This window comes from Oncorhynchus kisutch, linkage group LG4 (assembly GCF_002021735.2).
Source record: "Oncorhynchus kisutch isolate 150728-3 linkage group LG4, Okis_V2, whole genome shotgun sequence".
NCBI classification, from domain to species: Eukaryota; Metazoa; Chordata; class Actinopteri; order Salmoniformes; family Salmonidae; genus Oncorhynchus; species Oncorhynchus kisutch.
In genome coordinates this window covers 26716507-26736851 of record NC_034177.2, presented here as the reverse complement: position 1 = coordinate 26736851, position 20345 = coordinate 26716507, and the positions used below count along the sequence as shown (strand labels likewise).

The following is a 20345-nucleotide window of genomic DNA, read 5'->3' as shown; positions in this document are numbered from 1 at the left end:
CCGTTGGTAGGATATACTTGATCGTAGTTTGTCTATTTTATTTCCATTGATTGCACGTTGGCTAATAGGACCGATGGTAGAGGCAGATTACACGCTCAACATCGGATCCTTACAAGGCACCCAGATCTTCGTCCCCGATATCGCCATCTCTTTCTTCTGTGAATGATGGGCATTATTGGGCGACTGAAGTAAATCCTTCCCGTTCGACTCGTAAAAAAAAAAACGAGTATTCCACCAGTACGGGGTGAGTAAACGCTGTTTTTAGAAGCTCTTTTCAGTCATAAGACACGGTGGCAGAAACATTATGGACAAAATAAGTTACAAATAAATGCGAAAAAACACACAATAGCACAATTGGTTAGGGGATTGTAAAAATGGCAGCCATCTCCTCCGGCGCCATTAAGACATCAAAACTATGAAATAACACATATGGAATCATGTAGTAACCAAAAAAAGTGTTAAACAAATCAAATATAGTTTATATTTGAGATTCTTCAAAGTAGCCACCCTTGCCCTTACGACAGCTGTGCACACTCTTGGCATTCACTCAATCCCCCCATTCCATAGATGCAAGTTTAATCTGAGAAAGCCAATGTGACATCCCAGAATGTGATAGGAACAAAAGTGGAGAAGGACAAAGAAACGAGAGAGGAACCCTTACTGAATTTAAACTGCTCATCATACTCCTCCTGCTTCTTGTCCTTCTGCTCCTGTAGCCGCTCAAAGAGTGAACGCCCATCATACTCTTCCTCAGGAGCCTCTGTATCAGGGAGACATCACAAACAAACAGAAACAAGAGGCATGCAGATGTTTAGAAGAGACAAGTGTACAGACATGATGTAAGATATTGCTTGTGTCGGTGTGCATTTTTTGCGGAAGAGAGGAGTTAATGGCAGATTGCTTACCCTCTGGGTCCTCTGGCTTCCTAACTTTTTCCCATTCCTCCTGTATTTGCTTCCTCTTCTCCTCGATCACAGTCTCTGACACAAATTTCCGACTGAGGTCTACGCCCCCGGCCGCTGGCACTGCCATCTCCCTCCTTGAAAAGTAAAGGTGCATGCACAAATCTGAGCTTTAACAGCAGCAAGTAGCATCCACAATAGACTAACCCCCAAAAATGTTACGAATCTATACTAAGAAAGAGTTATCATTGATCAAAGTGGGGTTTTTTATCCATCAAAATAGAGGTATACAGTGGAGATTGAGAACTTACTTTATTTGTCTCAACTCAACCAAGCAGACAACAGACACCAAGTCAAGAAATCATCTGTTGAATAGAAAATAACTCAAGAGTAATGTGTTGAAAAATGTAAAGCATATGAATGCAAAGGGAGACATGTAGGAAGTCAGATTAACAATTAGAGTATAAGAGTCTAAAAAAAATGCTACACACAACACTCTACATGGTTGGTTAGAGTATAAACCTTGTAAAAAATTAAGTAAAAACATTGCAGCCTGTTGACAATGGATAAGGCTATGCCTCCCTCTAGTGGTCGATTCAATAAATGTGTTTGTAGCAAGTGTAGTTAAATAGCGGTCTACTATCAAATTATATTTTAGCTAGCTTCTACCATCATACAACATCAAACAAATTACTGAAGTATGGGTTGTTTTTATTATGGTTGATACTCATTCTATTTTTGTAACTTGCCTTTCCAAATAAGTATCTCGGTATAACATTACCTACTAAACAAGTCGTTCCCTGGGGTACGTGGCCTATCCATAGGGGTGGTACTGGAGAATACTTATGTCATGAGACCATAGGTTTACTGGTAAAATACACGGGGGGAGGGGTACTTCAGGGGTACTCCGGGCAGATCAAAATTCTGTGGGTGGTAGAGTAACCGTTAGGCCTAAATTGATACATAATGGCTAGGTTTTCTATATCCTAACTGGTCACTCAATAATTATTACTGGCTCAAATCAAGATAATGGATTAGCTAACCAATTAGAAACGAGACACATTACACGTTAATGTTAGCTAACATATGGGACACATTGACAGACACTGATGAGAAAAAAACATTGTGTAGCTGCAGAGAGCTTTCTAGTAGCCAACACCAAACATACTAGCTACATTTTAAAACGCTGTGCCAACACCATTAGCTAAACTAGCCAGCACGAAACACGGTGATAAATCGTGGCAATACCGCTTCGATCATGTCCAAACAAAACCTTATGAGGTTCGAAAATGATTGAAATAGTTCAACTTAACCAATGATGTTACATTGTGACATTTCTTTTTAACGTAATAGTTAGTACAAAAACAACAACATAGCTAGCTGGCTATGTTAATTTTACCTAATCCACGGAGCCTCGTCGTGTCACAGTAAATATGCTCCGCGCATACTATAGTTTGTGAAGGACCAAAGGCGATAGTTTAATCCGATCTTCGATGGGCTGAATAATTGTAGCAATCTATGATAATACATACTCATATAGTGTCCAAAATAGTGTAACTCTAACGAACCATTATTTTAACTGCAGTATACATTTTCAGAGTAAAATAACTACCGGTATGCTGATAAAACAACTGAAGGCTGTGGTTGAATGCACGCACATACTTTATTTTCATTTAGGCTACCTGTAAAACAATATCGTTTCCACATACATATTACACATTCTAAATTATAAGACCGTAATTTACTGGTTGTAGAAGAATGCTGGATGTCGTGTTGAATGTTGAGAACTTCCATTGGCATTGGCATTGACATCAGCACCACCCATTACATTTGAAGACAGCTGATCGTGGGGGGGTGGGGGGGTAGCTGACGCTACGGAACTAGGCTAGTTAGTTATCAGTACAGCCGTACACAAAATTAAATAAATGGGTTTGAGGGCGTTGTACCCGGTTGAATCAATAAAGAGCAGATTAAATGGGATCGTTAACCATCTAACGTTACACTAACTAGTTTGTGCTTGCAAGCTCCCCTTTTTGTTTAGTTAGCTACCTAGCTAGCTTGGCTAACGGGTAGACAGCTAGTTTAAAGTAAAAGCGTTTCTCGTAAAGCTTTTCAGGGGCCTATTCATCTTCATGATTGTCGTAACTCGTTAACTATCAGAGGACATTACCAGCTATTTTGCAAGGTAAGTAGCTAGCTCACGCCCATATAGAACCAACAAGCATCTCATGAGAGCAAACATTAGCTAGTTTAGCCACATTTAATGTTGTCATGTAACATGGGGGTGTGAAAAATGGCTAATGTTAGCTATTAAGTTAGCTAGCTATCTGACTAACAGTCAGCAGGTTAGCTTACTCATTTGGTAACGTTAAAATAATTGTAGTTAGCTACAGTTCAATAAAACGTCTCTCATTATATACAATAAATAGCTTCAAGTGGGGTCACCACATACAAAAGGGTTAGCTATATACCAGTATCTTTGGTGTAACGTAAACGTTAGCTGTTAACCAGACAACTAACTCACATTAGCAGTTTCAACATGACTGTTGTTTTAGCTATTTACCATTATTTTGTGTAACGTTAGCACTAGCTAACTCGCATTATCCTTTTCAACATGGATGTTGTTACAGCCAGTCAATTTAGCCTTGGCATAAATTAGTCATAACAAGCTTATCTAACTAACGTTAGCTAGCCAGGTAAATTTGACTGAAATCTAACAACTAAACTGTACCAAATAGCCGTATATAATGTTAGCTAACTAGTATATTCTGTAATGTTAATCAACAACACTAGCTAGCAAAATATTTTAATTTCTCAGTGCATTTGGTTTATCTTGAACATGTATTCTTTTCATCAATGTTATTTTACACGGGTCAGAGTTTGGAAAGTGCACGTGGACTTCCTTCCTGTATGACGATTATTGTTCACTGTAACACTGCTGATCTGTGCCACTCCTCCTAGTTGCCATCCATCTGCAGAGTAGTAGCACCATGATTGACGTCCACACCCGGATCGTCATGAGACGCCTCCACGAGTGCTCCAAATGATATGATAGTAGCTTCTTGGATTGCATTCTGTGCTAGCAGGAGCCTTGAACAGGTTCTACTGCTCTCTTTGGAGCAGCAACATTCACTACGGGTTTGGAAAAGCCTCGGGACAACCAGAACCATGGGAAACAGCTGTGTTTGTAGAGAAGACAGTGATGTGGATGATGGATCGGCAACTCGCGGGCAGCTCAGGCGAGTTGATCACACTGCTGCTGATCACCCGGAGGCACGAAGCAGTCGGCCCCGGGACCCAGTCAGACCGCCCCGCCGTGGACGGGGACCCCATGAACCTCGCCGGAAGAAACAAAATGTGGACGGGCTGGTGCTGGACACACTTGCTGTCATCAGAACTCTAGTTGACAAGTAAGTGTTTGCAATATAATTTCCTACTAAGCAAGTGGCCGTGGCATGCATAATAAACATTGCTTCCCTTCACAAGTGTAGTTGAATATTATGTGTCAGGACTGTAGTACAGTTTGTTCAGATTATGCACTCCCTTTTGTTGGCACTTCAGGCACTAACATGGTCATTAACATGGTCTTGAGGTTTCTATTTTTGTTCAGTGAGTGTTTATGTATGTATGCATACATACACACTACTAGTCAAACGTTTTAGAACATCCCCCATTTTTCCAGTTTTTATTGAAATTGAAGCAGATCAAGTCCAGGTAATAACCTGAAATGGTACAAAGGTAAGTGGTAAACTGCCAGAGGATGGATATATATATATATATATAAAATACAAGTTTGTTACCAAAAACTGAAAAATAATGTACATTTCAGAGTTTTATTTTTTTTAGGCCTTTTTCAGGGAACAAGTAATGGGTTAACAACTTACAGCTGTTCTGCAGCAATGGATGTAAATTGGGCCTTGATACTAACAATTCCTACAGGTGTCCCAACTTTTGTTGATTACTTACAAAATCCTTCTGTCTGTATAAAAGCAGTGTTGGAACAGACTGTTACTACACCCTCTTAAGCATTATTTGGACATTATTGTACAGCAGGAAGTACTATATTGCTATCATAATGGTGAGGAAAAGGCATTAACAAAAGGAGACAGACGGACCATTATAACCCCTAAAAGTGTAGTTATTTTCTTTAGAGAAATTGCAAAGAAAGCCAAGGTGTCAGTGAGTACAGTTTCCTACACCATCAAAAGGCACTTGGAAACTCTGACGGTGGTCTGGCAGACCCAAAGCCACAACAGAATCAGAAGACAAGTTTCTGATAGTCAACAGCTTGCGTGATAGGTGGCTCACAGGACAACGGCTTCAAGCACAGCTAAACACTGGTCTAAGTAAGCAAGTTCCAACTGTGAAGAGAAGACTTCAAGCTGCAGGTTTGACAGGTCGAGTGGCAGTAAGAAAGCCATTGCTAAGATGGCAAAATAAGAAGGAGGCTTGCCTGGGCAATGAAGCACTGCCAGTGGACTACTCAAAATGTTAAATCTTTGGTTCATCACACAGGGTTTTGTATGCTGTCGAGTAGGCGAAAGGATGGTTCCTCAGTGTGTGACACCAACTGTCAAACATGGAGGAGGATGTGTGATGGTCTGGAGATCTTTGGCTGGATCCAGAGTCGGCACCCTCAACCAAAACGGCTACCACAGCATTTTGCAGTGCCATGCCATACCCTCTGGTGTATGCCTAGTTGGTCAGGGGTCCATCCTACAGCAAGATAATGACCTAAAACATACCTCTAGGCTATGTCACAACTACCTTAGAAGAAAATAACAACACGGTAGGCTTCAAATCATGGAATGGCCAGCACAATCTCCAGACTTAAACCCCAACGAGCTGGTTTGGGATGAACTGGGCACAAGGGTGAAAGTAAAGCAACCTACAAGTGCAACACAGAGTTACCTCTGCTGCAGAGGATAAGTTCAGTCAAGTTACCAGCCTCAGAAATTGCAGCCCAAATAAATCCTTCAGAGTTCAAGTAACAGAGACATCTCACCATCAACTGTTCAGAGGAGACGGCATGAATTAGGCCTTCATCGAATTGCTGAAAAGAAACCACTGCTAAGGGAAATAATAAGAAGATACTTGCTTGGCCCAAGAAACACGAGCAATGCTCACCTTTGAGCAATGCTCATGGACATTAGACCGATGGAAATCTGTCCTTTGGTCTGATGAGTCCAAATTTGAGATTTTTGGTTCCAACCGACGAGTCTGTGAGACTCCGTAGGTGAGCGGGCGATCTCCGCATGTGTGGTTCCCACCGTGAAGCATGTAGGAGGAGGTGTGATGGTGTGGGGGTGCTTTGTGACACTGTCTGTGATTTATTTAGAATTCAAGGCACACTTATCCGGCATGGCTACCACAGCATTCTACAGCGATACGCCATCATCTGGTTTGTGCTTAGTCCCACTATCATTTGTTTTTCAAGAGGACAATGACCCAACACACCTCCAGGTTGTGAAAGGGCTATTTGATCAAGAAGGAGAGTGATGCAGTGCTGCATCAGATAATCTGACCTCCACAATCACCCAACTTCAACCCAATTGGGATGAGTTGGACCGCAGAGTGAAGGAAAAACAGCCAACAAGTGCATATGTGGGAACTACTTCAAGACTGTTGGAAAAGTATTCCTCATAAAGCTGGATGAATGCCAAGAGTGCAAAGCTGTCATCAAGGCAAAGGGTGGCTACTTTGAAGAATCTCATATTTTGATTTGTTTAAACCCCCCCCCCCCCCCCCCCCCATGATTTCATATGTGTTATTTCATAGTTTTGACGTCTTCACTATTATTCTACAATGTAGAAAATAGTCAAATAAAGAAAAACCCTTGAATGAGTAGGTGTGTGAACCTTTGAATAGTACTGTATATTCTGGACTAATTATTTGTGTATATTGTCTATTACTGCACCGTTGGAGCTAGAAACATAAGGATTGCACCTGTGACGACAGCAGAAAAATATGTATGCAACCAATAAGATTGGATTTGAAGACAGATTCTCCTCTTGTGTTATCCAGGAGGGGTTCCCCAGGGATCAGTATGACTGCTGTTAGTGGTCAGATTTACGGGCAGGGTGAGGGAGGCCGGTGGGCCAGTCTCGCTCGCAGACAAAACGACAACAGTTGCACACCCATCCATCACACTGCTCCACTCTCCCTGCCTCCGACTTGTCATCTGAATTTCGTAACTGCTTAGACCAGACGTAAACAATGATTGAACTTCATTGTCACAAGATTCTCTATTCACCATCACATTTTTTTTCCCAGTGACCAAGAGCCTCCCTACTCCATGATCACGCTGCATGAGATGGCAGAAACGGGTAAGACTGATTTACTTATGATTGCTCATATACAGTACCATGATGTAATACATGGATTTCAGGCCAGATTTCTTCAGAAAGATACTGTCATTTTCTTCAGTAAGAGGAACTCTATCCTCTGATGCTTTATCTCCTCTGTGTTAAATGAAATAATTTGTGAGTCCTCTTGTCAGCTGTAACCTACGGATATCAATGACTAGTGGATCTTAAGGTTGTTCAAGGCTCTTCTAGCCGACATAATGATGCTAATGCTGGCTGCCCAGTCAGTCCCTGTCCTCAGGCCATAATGTGCCTTTCTGCCTGCCTATTAGTCAATCTCATCTGGTCCTTCAGCTAGAATGTGTTCATTCTACATTAATGAGCCTTTTATTTTTGATTTAACCTTTATTTAACTAGGCAAGTCAGTTAAGAACAAATTCTTATTTATAATGACGGCCTACCAAAAGGCTAAAGGCCAGCTGTGGGGACAGGGGCTGGGATTAAAAATAAATAAGTAAAATAAAACTCACATCACGACAAGAGACAACACTACATAAAGAGAGACCGAAGAGCCTTGTTTGTAACCTTTTACTATTCCCTGTTAAGGCTATTCATTTTGAGAACAAGACCCATGCTTCCAGAGCATTATGCTAGTGAGTGGCAGGTCTGAGCCTTTCTTTGACTGATATCTAAGAGGTGGATTTAGCATGGCCTAACTGGGTCTTAACTACTGTATCCTGCCCGCCAGCATGTCTCGTCCCCTCTCATTGCCACAAATGTGTGCTGTTTACTTTATAAGTGCATCTCTTCCTTTGATGGTTGAGAGAGTTGTAGGTTTGGGGCAGGGCAGTCAGGTGTTGACTCTCCGCTATGGAAAGTGAAGAATGGAGTTATTCCTGGACCTTATATCAGGGATAGGAGTGGGGTAGCTGGCAGTGGGATATAAAGGGTCACTAGTATTTTATTCACCACATTTCAGATTTTCTTATGTTCACCAAATGATGTTGTGGATATCTGTAAAAGACATCAATCTGCCTTAAGAGGGAAATACACAGTAGGTTGCATCGTCTGATTTACAGGGAAAGGTTAGAAATGAGTCAATTCTTTTGAATTGAGGATGGCCAGGAGGAAGAGAAACCCCAAACAATTCCTCCCTTTCAACAGAATTCAACCGTAAATGAGTTTCGGTTTCTGACCAGTTGAGTGATGATGCACAAGAAAGCCCCCAAGCAGACATACTTAAACAACCTCAAAGACCGCATATCTGCATCAAGTGTGACAACTAACTACAAAGAGCAATGGGGCTGTTAATGACCAGTTTTGCTCTCCCCTGCTAACCTCCACTCCCTCCCCTGCCCCATCCCCTAAGATGACGGCTGGTTGGAGGTGGTCCAGTCTCTGATTCGGGTGATACCACTGGACGACCCATTGGGACCAGCTGTGATCACCCTGCTGCTTGATGAGTGCCCACTGCCCACAAAAGTAAGTTCTGGGTCTCTAATTCCCTCTAGGGCCTGATAAAACCTGCGTTCTGGAGAATGTGGACAAAATCCAGACATTTTCAAAAGGAATTCAACAATGTTCAAAAATGTATTGAAATGTAGGAAATCAACTAAATGTATTCAAGTTATTAGAAAATGCGTTCATTTGCCCACGATTTTCATAAGACAAATAAATCAGTCACTTGTTTTTTCCCTAAAATGTTCCTTGTATTTTACCCCCTTTTTCTCCCCAATTTCGTGATATCCAATTACAATCTTGTTTCATCACTGCAACTCCCCAACGGGATTGGGAGAGGCGAAGGTCGAGTCATGCATCCTCCGAAACATGACTCACCAAACCGCACTTAACACCCGCTCGCTTAAATCAGAAGCCAGCCACACCAATGTCTTGGAGGAAACACTTGTGGTGGGCCTGCAGGCGCCCAGCCCACCAGAAGGAGTCGCTAGAGCGTAATGAGCCAGGTAGAGCCCCCTCCCCCGGCCTAACCCAGATGACAGTGGGCCAATTGTGCTCCGCCCTATGGGACTCCCAGTCACGGACGGTTGTGACAGCCTGGGATCGAACCCGGGTCTGTAGTGCTTTAGACCGCTGCACCACTTGGGAGACATCTTTAAAACTTTCTGAAGAGGCAACGGCACAGGAATGCCCCTGTGTGTGTGTTTGTCTACCATTTTGTGTAGCTGTTAGCTATGATGCTAATGTAATGACAACCGTACTGGAGGACTTATCATTAGGCAGACGAGGCAATTGCCTTAGGCCTCACATCATCAAGGGGCCTCATGAGCTGGGCATAAAAATGTTTTATCTGCTTGATGCCCACCAAGCTCTGCTCGAGGTATAATAAATGCTAAAAAAATCCCCATGTTAAGCTAGAGATGTTTTTTTTTGTTGCATGGGCTGCGTCTCTATCCACCGCATCAGCCGATGTCGGTCTTCCGGAATCCGTGGAAGGTGGCAGTGCTACAGCACTGTTTGTCAGACCTGGAGATGTCTCAAAAATAAATGTCTTCTCACGGAAACGTCTGTAGCGTCCAAACGGTTTGGCCTACAAATTAGTATTACTATTGAAAGATGAGACTCCCACGAACACTATGGTGTACTCCGTTTTGTTCTACACACACACACACACACACACACACACACACACACACACACACACACACACAAGTGTCACGGGGACTCTGAAGGTAACCCGGTACCTAGACGAAAAATGTATTATAGTCAAAGGTATACAGGTAATTCCACAGTTAAAAGATTTAGGCTAATAGCAGTAAGACCAAACTCAATGTTTCTTCATGTTTCCTTTATACAGGGGTCCTAAAATTCCAAATCAAATACCTAAATTATCCTTGGTATGACCATCTTAAAAAATTGCATATGTTAGTTTAGTAGTAGTCTCATGTCGGCAATGACATACCTAAAAATAATGTTGCTGTCACGCCTCTCTTGGAGGTCTGGAGGATTTTGTATTGTAGAAATGGTTTGAATGGTTCGCTGGCTGCAAGCGGCAAGATTTTGATTGGATGTTACATTTCAAGAACCCTCCCCCCACATGCCTGTTGTTGCTACATGTTATGTTCATCGCTGTTTTCAGATCGGGAAGGACACATTTTGCAGAGTGGTTCCGTATGCTAGTTTGCAACATTGCATTCTGTTATGAGGTGTCCTCTTTACACAATCGACATACATCAACCTATTTTGATTGGGTTTTAATCAGCGATTTCCTGACCATCCTTACCATAGACTGTAAAAATAATCATTACACACTGTTGTACCTAAGACATTAATCTAGTGAGCACTATTGGAGCACCACCTGCTTTCTGGCCAAAAAGAGTATGGCAATGAATCCGATACATGTTCTACATATACTTAGTGTACAAAACATTAGGAACACCTTCCTAATAATGCTTTGCACCCCCTTTTGCCCTCATAACAGCCTTAATTCATGGACTCTACAAGTTGTCAAGTGTTCCACAGTGATGCTGGCTCATGTTGACTCCAATGCTACCCACAGTTGTCTGATTTTGGCTGGATGTCCTTTGGGTGGTGGACTATTATTGATAAACACGGGAAACTGTTGTGTGAAAAACCCTGCACTGTTTCAGTTCTTCACACACTCAAACCGGTGTGCCTGGCACCTACTACCATACCCCGTTCTACAGTGTCTTGCAAAAGTATTCATCCCCCTTGGCATTTTACCTATTTTGTTGCATTACAACCTGGCATTTAAATGTATATATATTTGGATTTCATGTAATTGACGTACACAAAATTGGTGAAATGAAATGGGGGGGGGGGGAACCTTGTTTAAAATGTTTTTACAAATAGAAAAGTGGTGCGTGCATATGTATTCAACCCCTTTGCTATGAGCTCCCCTAAATAAGATCTGGTGCAACCAATTACCCTCAGAAGTCACATAATTAGTTAGATTGCACACAGGTGGACTTTTTTTAAGGGTCACATGATCTCAGTATACATACACCTGTTCTGAAAGGCCCCAGAGTCTGCAACACCACTAAGCAAGGGACACCACCAAGCAAGTAGCACCATAAAGACCAGGGAGCTCTCTAAACAGGTCAGGGACAAAGTTGTGGAGAAGTACAGATCAGGGTTGGGTTATAAAAAATATATATATCTGAAACTTTGAACATCCCTCGGAGCACTATTAAATCCATTATTAAAAACTCGAAAGAATATGGCACCACAACAAACCTGCCAAGAGAGGGCCGCCCACCAAAACTCACAGACCAGGAAAGGAGGGCATTAATCAGAGAGGCAACAAAGAGACCAAAGATAACTTTGAAGGAGCTGCAAAGCTCCACAGCGGAGATTGGATTATCTGTCCATAGGACCACTTTAAGCCGTACACTCCACAGAGCTGGGCTTTGCAGAAGAGTGGCCAGACAAAAATAAGCAAACACGTTTGGTGTTCGCCAAAGGCATGTGGGAGACTCCCCAAACATATGGAAGAAGGTACTCTGGTCAGATGAAACTAAAATTGAGCTTTTTGGCCATCAAGGAAAACGCTATGTCTGGTGCAAACCCAACACCGACTCCTAACACCCCTGAGAACACCATGCCCACAGGGAAGCATGGTGGTGGCAGCATCATGCTGTGGGGATCTTTTTCATCGGCAGGGACTGGGAAACTGGTCAGAATTGAAGGAATGATGGATGGTGCTAAATACAGGGACATTCTTGAGGGAAACCTGTTTGTCCCAGTCTCAAATCTCTGAAAGGCAGAGGTTCACCTTCCAGCAGGACAATGACCCTAAGCATACTGATAAAGCAACACTCGAGTGGTTTAAGGGGAAACATTTAAATGTCTTGGAATTGCCTAGTCAAACCCAGACATCAATCCAATTGAGAATATGTGGTATGATTGTAGTACACCAGTGGAACCCATCCAACTTGAAGGAGCTGGAGCAGTTTTGCTTTGAAGAATGGGCAACAATCCCAGTGGCTAGATGTGCCAAGCTTATAGAAGCATACTCCAAGAGACTTGCAGCTGTAATTGCTGCAAAAGGTGGCAAAATATAGACTTTTGGGGGGGGGGGGGGTGAATAGTTATGCTCACTCAAGTTTTCATTTTGTTTCCTTGTTTGTGTCACAATAACAAATATTTAGCATCTTCAAAGTGGTAGGCATGTTGTGTTAATCAAATGATACAACCCCCCCCCCCCCCCCCCAAAAAAAATTCCAGGATAGGCAACGAAATAGGAAAAATGCCAAGGGAGGTGAATACTTTCACAAGCCACTGTAAGTCACTTAAATTTTCTGTCTTGCCCATTCACCCTCTGAATGGCTGACATGCACAATCCATGTCTCAAGGCTTAAAAATCCTTCTTTAACCTTTCTCCCCTTCATCTACACTGACTTGAAGTGGATTTAACAGGTGACATCAATGAGGGATCATAGCTTTCACCTGGTCAGTCTATGTCATGGAAAGAGCAGTGTTTTGTACTCCTTGTATAGTAAGACAGAGGGTCGCTGTTTTGCTCGCTCGGGTACTTTCTCCAGTGAGAGAGTTTTTACTAGAAAGTTAGTGAGTGCGCTGTTCAGATGCTGAAATTATTTTGGATAAATGTGTAAACGTAACCTACTTTTTGAAGTGATTTGTTTTGACAATCCGATAACATGACTGGTTGTGTTCATGGCACATTAAAAGGGTAATACATTTGTCCAGTTAAAGTACATCTTTACTATTAAACTTAATAGTGGGATGGGAAAAACCGATACCTGGAAAACCAGAAAGGAGATAATGGAATTTTGAGGAAAACTAAATGGAATTCTGTTTTAAAAAAATAAATACAAATTAAATACATTTTATAGGGCCCTACCTGTAATGTCGCTACGATCCATCTTCCATGCCTAATGCCGTCACAGTACTCTTAATTCAAAGCGCAAATTCCCAAAGCATGATTGTCCACTCCTACGCACTCCTTGAGAGCAGCTGATCACAACAAGCCAATCTTATTGTCAAGTACAGGGTTTTTCTGCTGGAGGCCACCTTTTTTAGTTTATTTCTCTGCTTTCAGTCAGCACTGTACTTTTGTCTCTTAAAGATTCTTCTTTTGAAAAAGAAAAACGCACAGTCTTGGCTCAGAATTTTTACTCTCTATTGAGAGGGATTCAGTGTTTTTGTTAATCTAGTCAGTGTAGCCTGTTGCTTTACCCGTTGTATTACATATAGGCTTACAGAGAAAGTGGGTATTAAGTAGATTTGAACATTGCCGATCTAAAGGTTTTTCTGTGTTGTGCTTTCATAACAGTACTTGTTTCCTTTACTTTGTTAGGACGCTCTACAAAAGCTGTCCGGGATGCTGAGCCTGAGTTCCACTGTGGCCCGCCAGGATGCTGTCATCCCTTCCAAGCACCGCAACACTACAGCTGTACTGGGCTGCCTGGCTGAGAAACTGGCTGGTGAGTGTGGATGCAACCTGATCTCCCTCATTCTCTTACACACACACACACACACGCCAACTCACAGAATATACAGTGTGAATATGTGTGAAAATGCTCCAGGTTATTTGACCCTAGCTGCTCAACCAGTTTTTAGCATATCAAGTGGTCAGTGTGAACTGAAAGCACTGATCCTGCAAGTTTGAGTTTGCTCTGACAGCTCTGCTGAGCCTGCAGCACTGGGCTGTGGAGGGTGGTCAGGGTGAAACGATTTAGTCTGTCTGACATACACAACAGGGGTTGCCTCTACTAATTAATGTAGGGGCGGCAAGTAGCCTCGTGGTTAGAGCGTTGGGCCAGTAACCGAAAGGTTGCTAGATCGAATCCCGAGCTGAAAAGGTACAAATCTGTCATTCTGTCCCTGAACAAGGCAGTTTAAAAATATATATATTTATTTCACCTTTATTTAACCAGGTAGGCCAGTTGAGAGCAAGTTCTCATTTTCAACTGTGACCTGGCCAAGATAAAGCAAAGCAGTGCGACAAAAACAACAGAGTTATTAACCCACAACACAGTTAACCCACTGTTCCTAGGCCATCATTGTAAATAAGAATTTGTTCTTGACTGACTTGCCTAGTTAAATAAAAAAGTCTGTTTACAACCCAAACTGTGAACTACACCTTTTCTTTCTCTGGAAGATCTGAAGTGGCCTTGGTGCAATCCTGTGCTTTTACTGTGGCCCTGAGCATTGTTTCTCCTCCTAACGCCCACTCCACATGTCTCATCTCTCAGGTCCAGCGAGCATTGGACTCCTGAGCCCTGGAACCCTGGAGTACCTGCTGGAGAGCCTGGTGAGAGAACACACAGATCTAGAAGATCATAAATTCTGTTACAAGCTGTCAATAGTCATGTACTTGTGTTGCATGTTGATTTTCTGTAGAATGAGGATGAGACCTTTATGTCTAATTTATGTCAATCTCTGTTCCCAGAGTTCTGAGGCACATCCTACTGTTATGCTCTTTGCCCTCATAGCCTTGGAGAAGTTCTCACAGACCAGTAAGTTTGTCCCCATCTCCTGTACAATGGCCATGAAACGGACAACTAACTGTCATATTTCACTGTTGCAGGTGAGAACAAGCTTACGGTGTCCGAGTCGTGTATAGGTGACCGGCTGGGGATTCTGGAATCGTGGGCTGACCACACAGACTACCTGAAGCGCCAGGTCGGCTTCTGTTCACAATGGAGCCTGGATAACCTCTGTGAGTAGTAGACTACATCATGTTAGTGAGGACAGTTCTCATCCACATTTCCCCACACAACAGATTTCCCCACAGTGCTCTTGGCTTTAGCAGCAGTCCATTGTTCATTGTGTGAAGAGGCTGTAAGCTCCTTGCAGGGTGTGATGTGCCTTCAGAATATGCACTTAGCAGCACAGTTGAGGAGACAGAGGAGACTTTTCACGTGTGTGTGTGTGAGACTGACTTATACCATTCCCTCTCCTCAGTCCTGAAAGATGGTCGTCAGTTCACCTATGAGAAGGTGAACCTGAGCAACATCAATGCCATGCTGAACAGCAACGACGTCAGCGAGTATCTTAAGATCTCTCCTAGTGGACTCGAGGTGAGGGGTGTCTATGTAGAAGGGCTGGGACAATACCAGTATCTCGATACTCATTAGTATCGTGGCAACAAAACAAAACACGAAGCGGATATAACTTCTTTAGGAAAACAGCCCCGATGTTGGAAACAAACATTGTTGTCATCCAGAGTCACATATATTTATTTTCAAAGCTATAGCACAATATTTTACATACAGCAGGTTTTTAAAGGACCAAAGAGTTTGTTCTGCTTCGTGTTTTCATTTTTGCCATGGAAAGAATATTGTGATCCTGGTATTGTCCCAGCCGTACGATCTAACAAGCCTAACAGAGGAGTGGTCTTGTGACTAGAATTATCCAAACTCAACTTTCTGTAGGGGCACTGTGTTGCACACACAAGGAATGATTATATTTTATGTTCCAGTCATGGGAAAGGCCAGCATTACACTGTAGCCAGTTCATTAGGTACACCCATCTAGTACCAGGTCAGACACCCCTTTGCCTCCAGAACAGCCTAAATTCTTTGGGACATGGATTCTTCAAGGTGTCGCTTTCTAGCATTGCTCGATTGGCATCAAGGGAACTAACGTGTGCCAGGAAAACATTACCCACACCATCGCCACCAGCCTGTACCTTTGACACCAGGCAGGATGGGGCCATGGACTCATGCTGCTTACTCCAAATCCTAGCTCTGCTATCAGCATGATGCAACAGGAACCGGGATTCATCGCAATGTTTTTCACTCCTCAATTGTCCAAGGTTTGGTGATCATGTGTTCACTGGAGCCGCTTCTTACTTTTAGCTGATAGGAGTGGAACCTGGTGTGGTCGTCTGCTACAATAGACCATCCGTGACAAGGACCAACGAGTTGTGCGTTCACGAGATGCCGTTCTGCACACCACTGTTGTACTGTGCTGTTATTGGCCTGTTTGTGTCCCGTCTGTTAGCTTGCATGATTCTTGCCTTTCTTTCGACCTCTCTCATCAACGAGCTGTTTTCGCCCACAGAACTGTCGCTGTGGTGTGCAGAACGGCATCTCGTGAACGCACAACTCGTATGTTATTTGTTTGTTGCACCATTATCAGTAAACCATAGACGCTGTTGTGTGTGAAAAGCCCAGAAGGGGGGTGTACCTAATAAACTGTGTTCAGTCGTGGCCCAAAGTTTTGAGAATGAATATTAATTTAACAAATATTAATTTCCACAAAGTTTGCTGCTTCAGTGTCTAGAAATTTTTGTCAGATGTTACTATGGAATACTGAAATATAATTACAAGCATTTCATAAGGGTCAAAGGCTTTTATTGACAATTACATGAAGTTGATGCAAAGGGTCAATATTTGCTGTGTTGACCCTTCTTTTTCAAGACCTCTGCAATCCGCCCTGGCATGCTGTCAATTAACTTCTGGGCCACATCCTGACTGATGGCAGCCCATTCTTGCATAATCAATGCTTGGAGTTTGTCAGAATTTGTGGGTTTTTGTTTGTCCACCTGCCTCTTGAGGATTGACCACAAGTTCTCAATGGGATTAAGGTCTGGGGAGTTTCCTGGCCATGGACCCATAATATCGATGTTTTGTTCCCCGAACCACTTAGTTATCACTTTTGCTCCATCATGCTGGAAAATACATTGTTCGTCACCAAACTGTTCCTGGATGGTTGGGAGAAGTTGCTCTCGGAGGATGTGTTGGTACCATTCTTTATTCATGGATGTGTTCTTAGGCAAAATTGTGAGTGAGCCCACTCCCTTGGCTGAGAAGCAACCCCACACATGAATGGTCTCAGGATGCTTTACTGTTGGCATGACACAGGACTGATGGTAGCGCTCAGCTTGTCTTCTCCGGACAAGCTTTTTTCCGACTGCCCCAAACAATTGGAAAGGGGATTCATCAGAGAAAATGACTTTACGCCAGTCCTCAGCAGTCCAATCCCTGTACCTTTTGCAGAATATCAGTCTGTCCCTGATGTTTTTCCTGGAGAAAAGTGGCTTCTTTGCTGCCTTTCTTGACACCAGGCCATCTTCCAAAAATCTTCACCTCACCGTGCGTGCAGATGCACTCACACCTGCCTGCTGCCATTCATGAGCAAGCTCTGTACTGGTGGTGCCCCGATCCTGCAGCTGAATCAACTTTAGGAGACGGTCCTGGCGCTTGCTGGACTTTCTTGGGCGCCTAGAAGCCTTCTTCACAACAATTGAACCGCTCTCCTTGAAAATCTTGATGATCCGATAAATGGTTGATTTAGATGCAATCTTAATGGCAGCAATATCCTTGCCTGTGAAGCCCTTTTTGTGCAAAGCAATGATGACGGCACGTGGTTCCTTGCAGGTAACCATGATTGACAGAGGAAGAACAATGATTCCAACACCACCCTCCTTTTTAAGCTTCCAGTCTGTTTTTCGAACTCAATCAGTATGACAGTGATCTCCAGCCTTGTCCTCGTCAACACTCACACCTGTGTTAACGAGAGAATCACTGACATGATGTCAGCTGGTCCTTTTGTGACAGGGCTGAAATGCAGTGGAAATGTTTTGGATTCAGTTAATTTGTATGGCAAATAGGGATTTCTGATCACTCTCCATAACATTCTGGAGTATATCCAAATTGCTATCATACAAACTGAGGCAGCAGACTTTGAAAATTAATATTTGTGCCATTGTCAACTTTTGGCCATGACTGTACACTGCCGGGTATAATACTTGTGTTCTATAGAGATAATGGATCTGCCCTTTTCTCTCCTCCCAAGGCACGCTGCGACGCGTCCTCCTTCGAGAGTGTCCGCTGTACCTTCTGTGTGGACTCAGGCGTGTGGTACTATGAGGTCACTGTGGTCACCTCAGGGGTCATGCAGATTGGCTGGGCCACCAAGGATAGCAAGTTCCTCAACCATGTAAGTGTTCACATTCTTTACTGATACACACAGCAAGCAGTGTTTATTCATGCTAGACTGAATGCCATAATGTGTGTGTTTCAGGAGGGCTATGGGATAGGAGATGATGAATATTCATGTGCATATGATGGCTGCAGGCAGCTAATCTGGTACAATGCTCGCAGTAAGCCACACTCCCACCCTTGCTGGAAAGAGGGTAAGTTCAACCCGCATTTTGTACAGTATTCATGTAGCTCAGAGAGGCAGGCTGTAATGGGAGATGACTGTCGGGGCCTCAGCTTACACAGATTTGTTACTGAGCTAATGGCCCTTACAAGCCTATCCTTAAGCTTTACACTCATGTTGATCTGTAGGAGATGTCATCGGTTTCCTACTGGACCTCGGTAAGAAGCAGATGCTTTTCTTCCTGAATGGACATGAACTCCCCCCAGAGAAGCAGGTGTTCTCCTCAGCAACGTGAGTATACACACCCTACTCCTGCTCGCTCCCTTCTATGGACATAATCCACCCCACACAAGTATTCACATGCTGTACATTTCACTAACTCACTGCCACATCCAATGTCCTCCCTATTCTTCTACTTACCTTAGTCTCTCTACTTCATCTCTTTCTCAGGTCTGGCTTCTTTGCAGCAGCAAGTTTCATGTCCTACCAACAATGTGAGTTTAACTTTGGGGCGAAGCCCTTCCGCCACCCCCCATCTGTTAAATTCAGCACCTTCAATGACTTTGCCTCGCTGGCGTCTGATGAGAAGATTATCCTTCCCAGGTAAGTCTGAGGTAATGGAGCCTTGAGGGAAATGGTTAGGCTCTAAATGATCACTCTGGTTGAACAACTGCACATTACAACTGCACATTATGTGAACTCCTATGTAGCTTTTCATGACTGTGCTTGTGTGTTTCCCTCAGACACCGGCGCCTGGCTCTGCTGAAGCAGGTGAGCATCAGAGACAACTGCTGCACCCTCTGCTGTGACCAGATGGCCGATACGGAGCTGAGACCCTGCGGACACAGGTACAACAACTTCCCTCTCTTTTTCACCACTTGTACCTATCTAGCCATTTGCCTATCTGTTACAGCTCCTTACTTGGCCTCTGTGTGTTTGTCTCCTTAGTGGGATGTGTATGGAGTGTGCCTTACAGTTGGAGACATGCCCACTGTGTCGCCAGGACATTCAGACACGTGTCAGACTCATCTCACACGTGTCCTGACACTTCGCCTCCAAACCAGGACATGAACACTCCTCCCCAACCCTCCCCTCCTCCAATCCCAACCAATAGGACAATGGGGCTGTGCTAGGATTTGTGATCGGACCCTGGGCCTAATTTGAGGAGGGAGTGGTGGGACCTGACGAAGACTCCCAGGAGAGAGACTGTAGGGAGAATAGAACAAGGAGGGGGAACCTTTCCTTTATCTGCACTCCATGGAGCGTTCTCTCTGTGAGGAGATGGGCCCCTCACCAGTCTGAGAGCAAGAAAGTGCTGAGAGTGAGAGGGCAGGAAGGCAATTTTGAGATATTAGCAGGCAGCAGCATTTCCAGAATTGCCTCATCAATCTTAATTCATGAACTCACACAGTATCTGCACATGGATCTGCCTAATGTTCCCTCAGGCTCTGGTCAATGTGTCCTGTGTATCTCTGCTCAAACGTTTTAAATGTATCTGTGATTCTCTTGTTTTCTGACTAAACGTACAACAACAAAAAGACTATGTTAACTCCCTGCTCAAGCATACAATACCAACTGAGCACAGATTTGTCTATTACTCTCCATCTCTCGCTCTCTCCTTTACTTGAAGCATTTCTGAGTTGATTGAATAATCATTCTGTTATAAATGAGATTGCAAAATTTACAGAAGAACTCTGATTCAAAAAGTATCATATTTGTGTACGTACAATTAAAACTAAATTGAATTGATTGAAATTAAGTTATTGAAATCAGTTAACTGGGATAGTTTTGATTCCCAGGATAGCCTGAAGTGGTTGTGGAAAATCATTCAGAATCAGAGGATGTTGTCAGAAGATATCACACATCTCTGTTAGTATGAATGACTACATTTGGTCACAGTGCAAATTTGGAGGGCCAATTGTCTCCATTCCAGAAAATTAGTCATGGAAGAAATTAAGAAAAAGTTTAATTGTATCTTAACGTCTTAATGGAGTAGCCCCAGGGGTCCCAAAGATGTGATTTACTGATTGATCATTGTTTTCTGAGTTGTGATATTTGTAATAATAAATATTCAAGTAACTGTC

General features: G+C 43.2%; 2 protein-coding genes across 10 annotated transcripts in view; one reads left to right on the top strand and one right to left on the bottom strand.

The window, feature by feature from the left end:
* LOC109889315 (PSME3-interacting protein-like) overlaps window positions 1-2761 on the bottom strand; it is a 12550-nt gene extending 9789 nt beyond the window's left edge. The window contains exons 1-4 of one of the 9 annotated variants that reach the window (XM_020480666.2): window positions 2648-2761; window positions 1214-1267; window positions 906-1039; window positions 662-760 (exon numbers count right to left, since the gene is read on the bottom strand). In XM_020480666.2, coding sequence (XP_020336255.1) covers window positions 662-760; window positions 906-1032 — 226 coding nt within the window. In that variant the 5' untranslated portion in view covers window positions 1033-1039; window positions 1214-1267; window positions 2648-2761. Of the gene's footprint in view, window positions 1-661; window positions 761-905; window positions 1040-1213; window positions 2624-2647 lie in introns of those variants that run through there. The other 8 variants (XM_020480668.2, XM_031822714.1, XM_020480662.2 and 5 more) reach the window with 8 other exon arrangements.
* LOC109889313 (RING finger and SPRY domain-containing protein 1) lies at window positions 2734-20345 on the top strand. The gene is made up of 15 exons (XM_020480659.2): window positions 2734-3087; window positions 3864-4312; window positions 7176-7228; window positions 8577-8689; window positions 13506-13632; window positions 14404-14462; window positions 14601-14667; window positions 14739-14870; window positions 15116-15231; window positions 17953-18096; window positions 18181-18292; window positions 18450-18552; window positions 18712-18864; window positions 19005-19109; window positions 19210-20345. The coding sequence occupies exons 2-15, from the start codon at window positions 3951-3953 to the stop codon at window positions 19304-19306; spliced, it is 1743 nt and encodes a 580-aa protein (XP_020336248.1). The 5' UTR covers window positions 2734-3087; window positions 3864-3950; the 3' UTR covers window positions 19307-20345.

What these genes read in the sequence shown, in the direction of transcription:
- LOC109889313 (XM_020480659.2), top strand. Translation starts at nt 3,951, where the DNA reads ATGATAGTAGCTTCTTGGATTGCATTCTGTGCTAGCAGGAGCCTTGAA. An exon ending in ATAGCAAGTTCCTCAACCAT is followed by an intron (nt 18,097 to 18,180) that starts GTAAGTGTTCAC and finishes TGTGTGTTTCAG; the next exon opens with GAGGGCTATGGGATAGGAGA. An exon ending in GAGAAGATTATCCTTCCCAG is followed by an intron (nt 18,865 to 19,004) that starts GTAAGTCTGAGG and finishes TGTTTCCCTCAG; the next exon opens with ACACCGGCGCCTGGCTCTGC.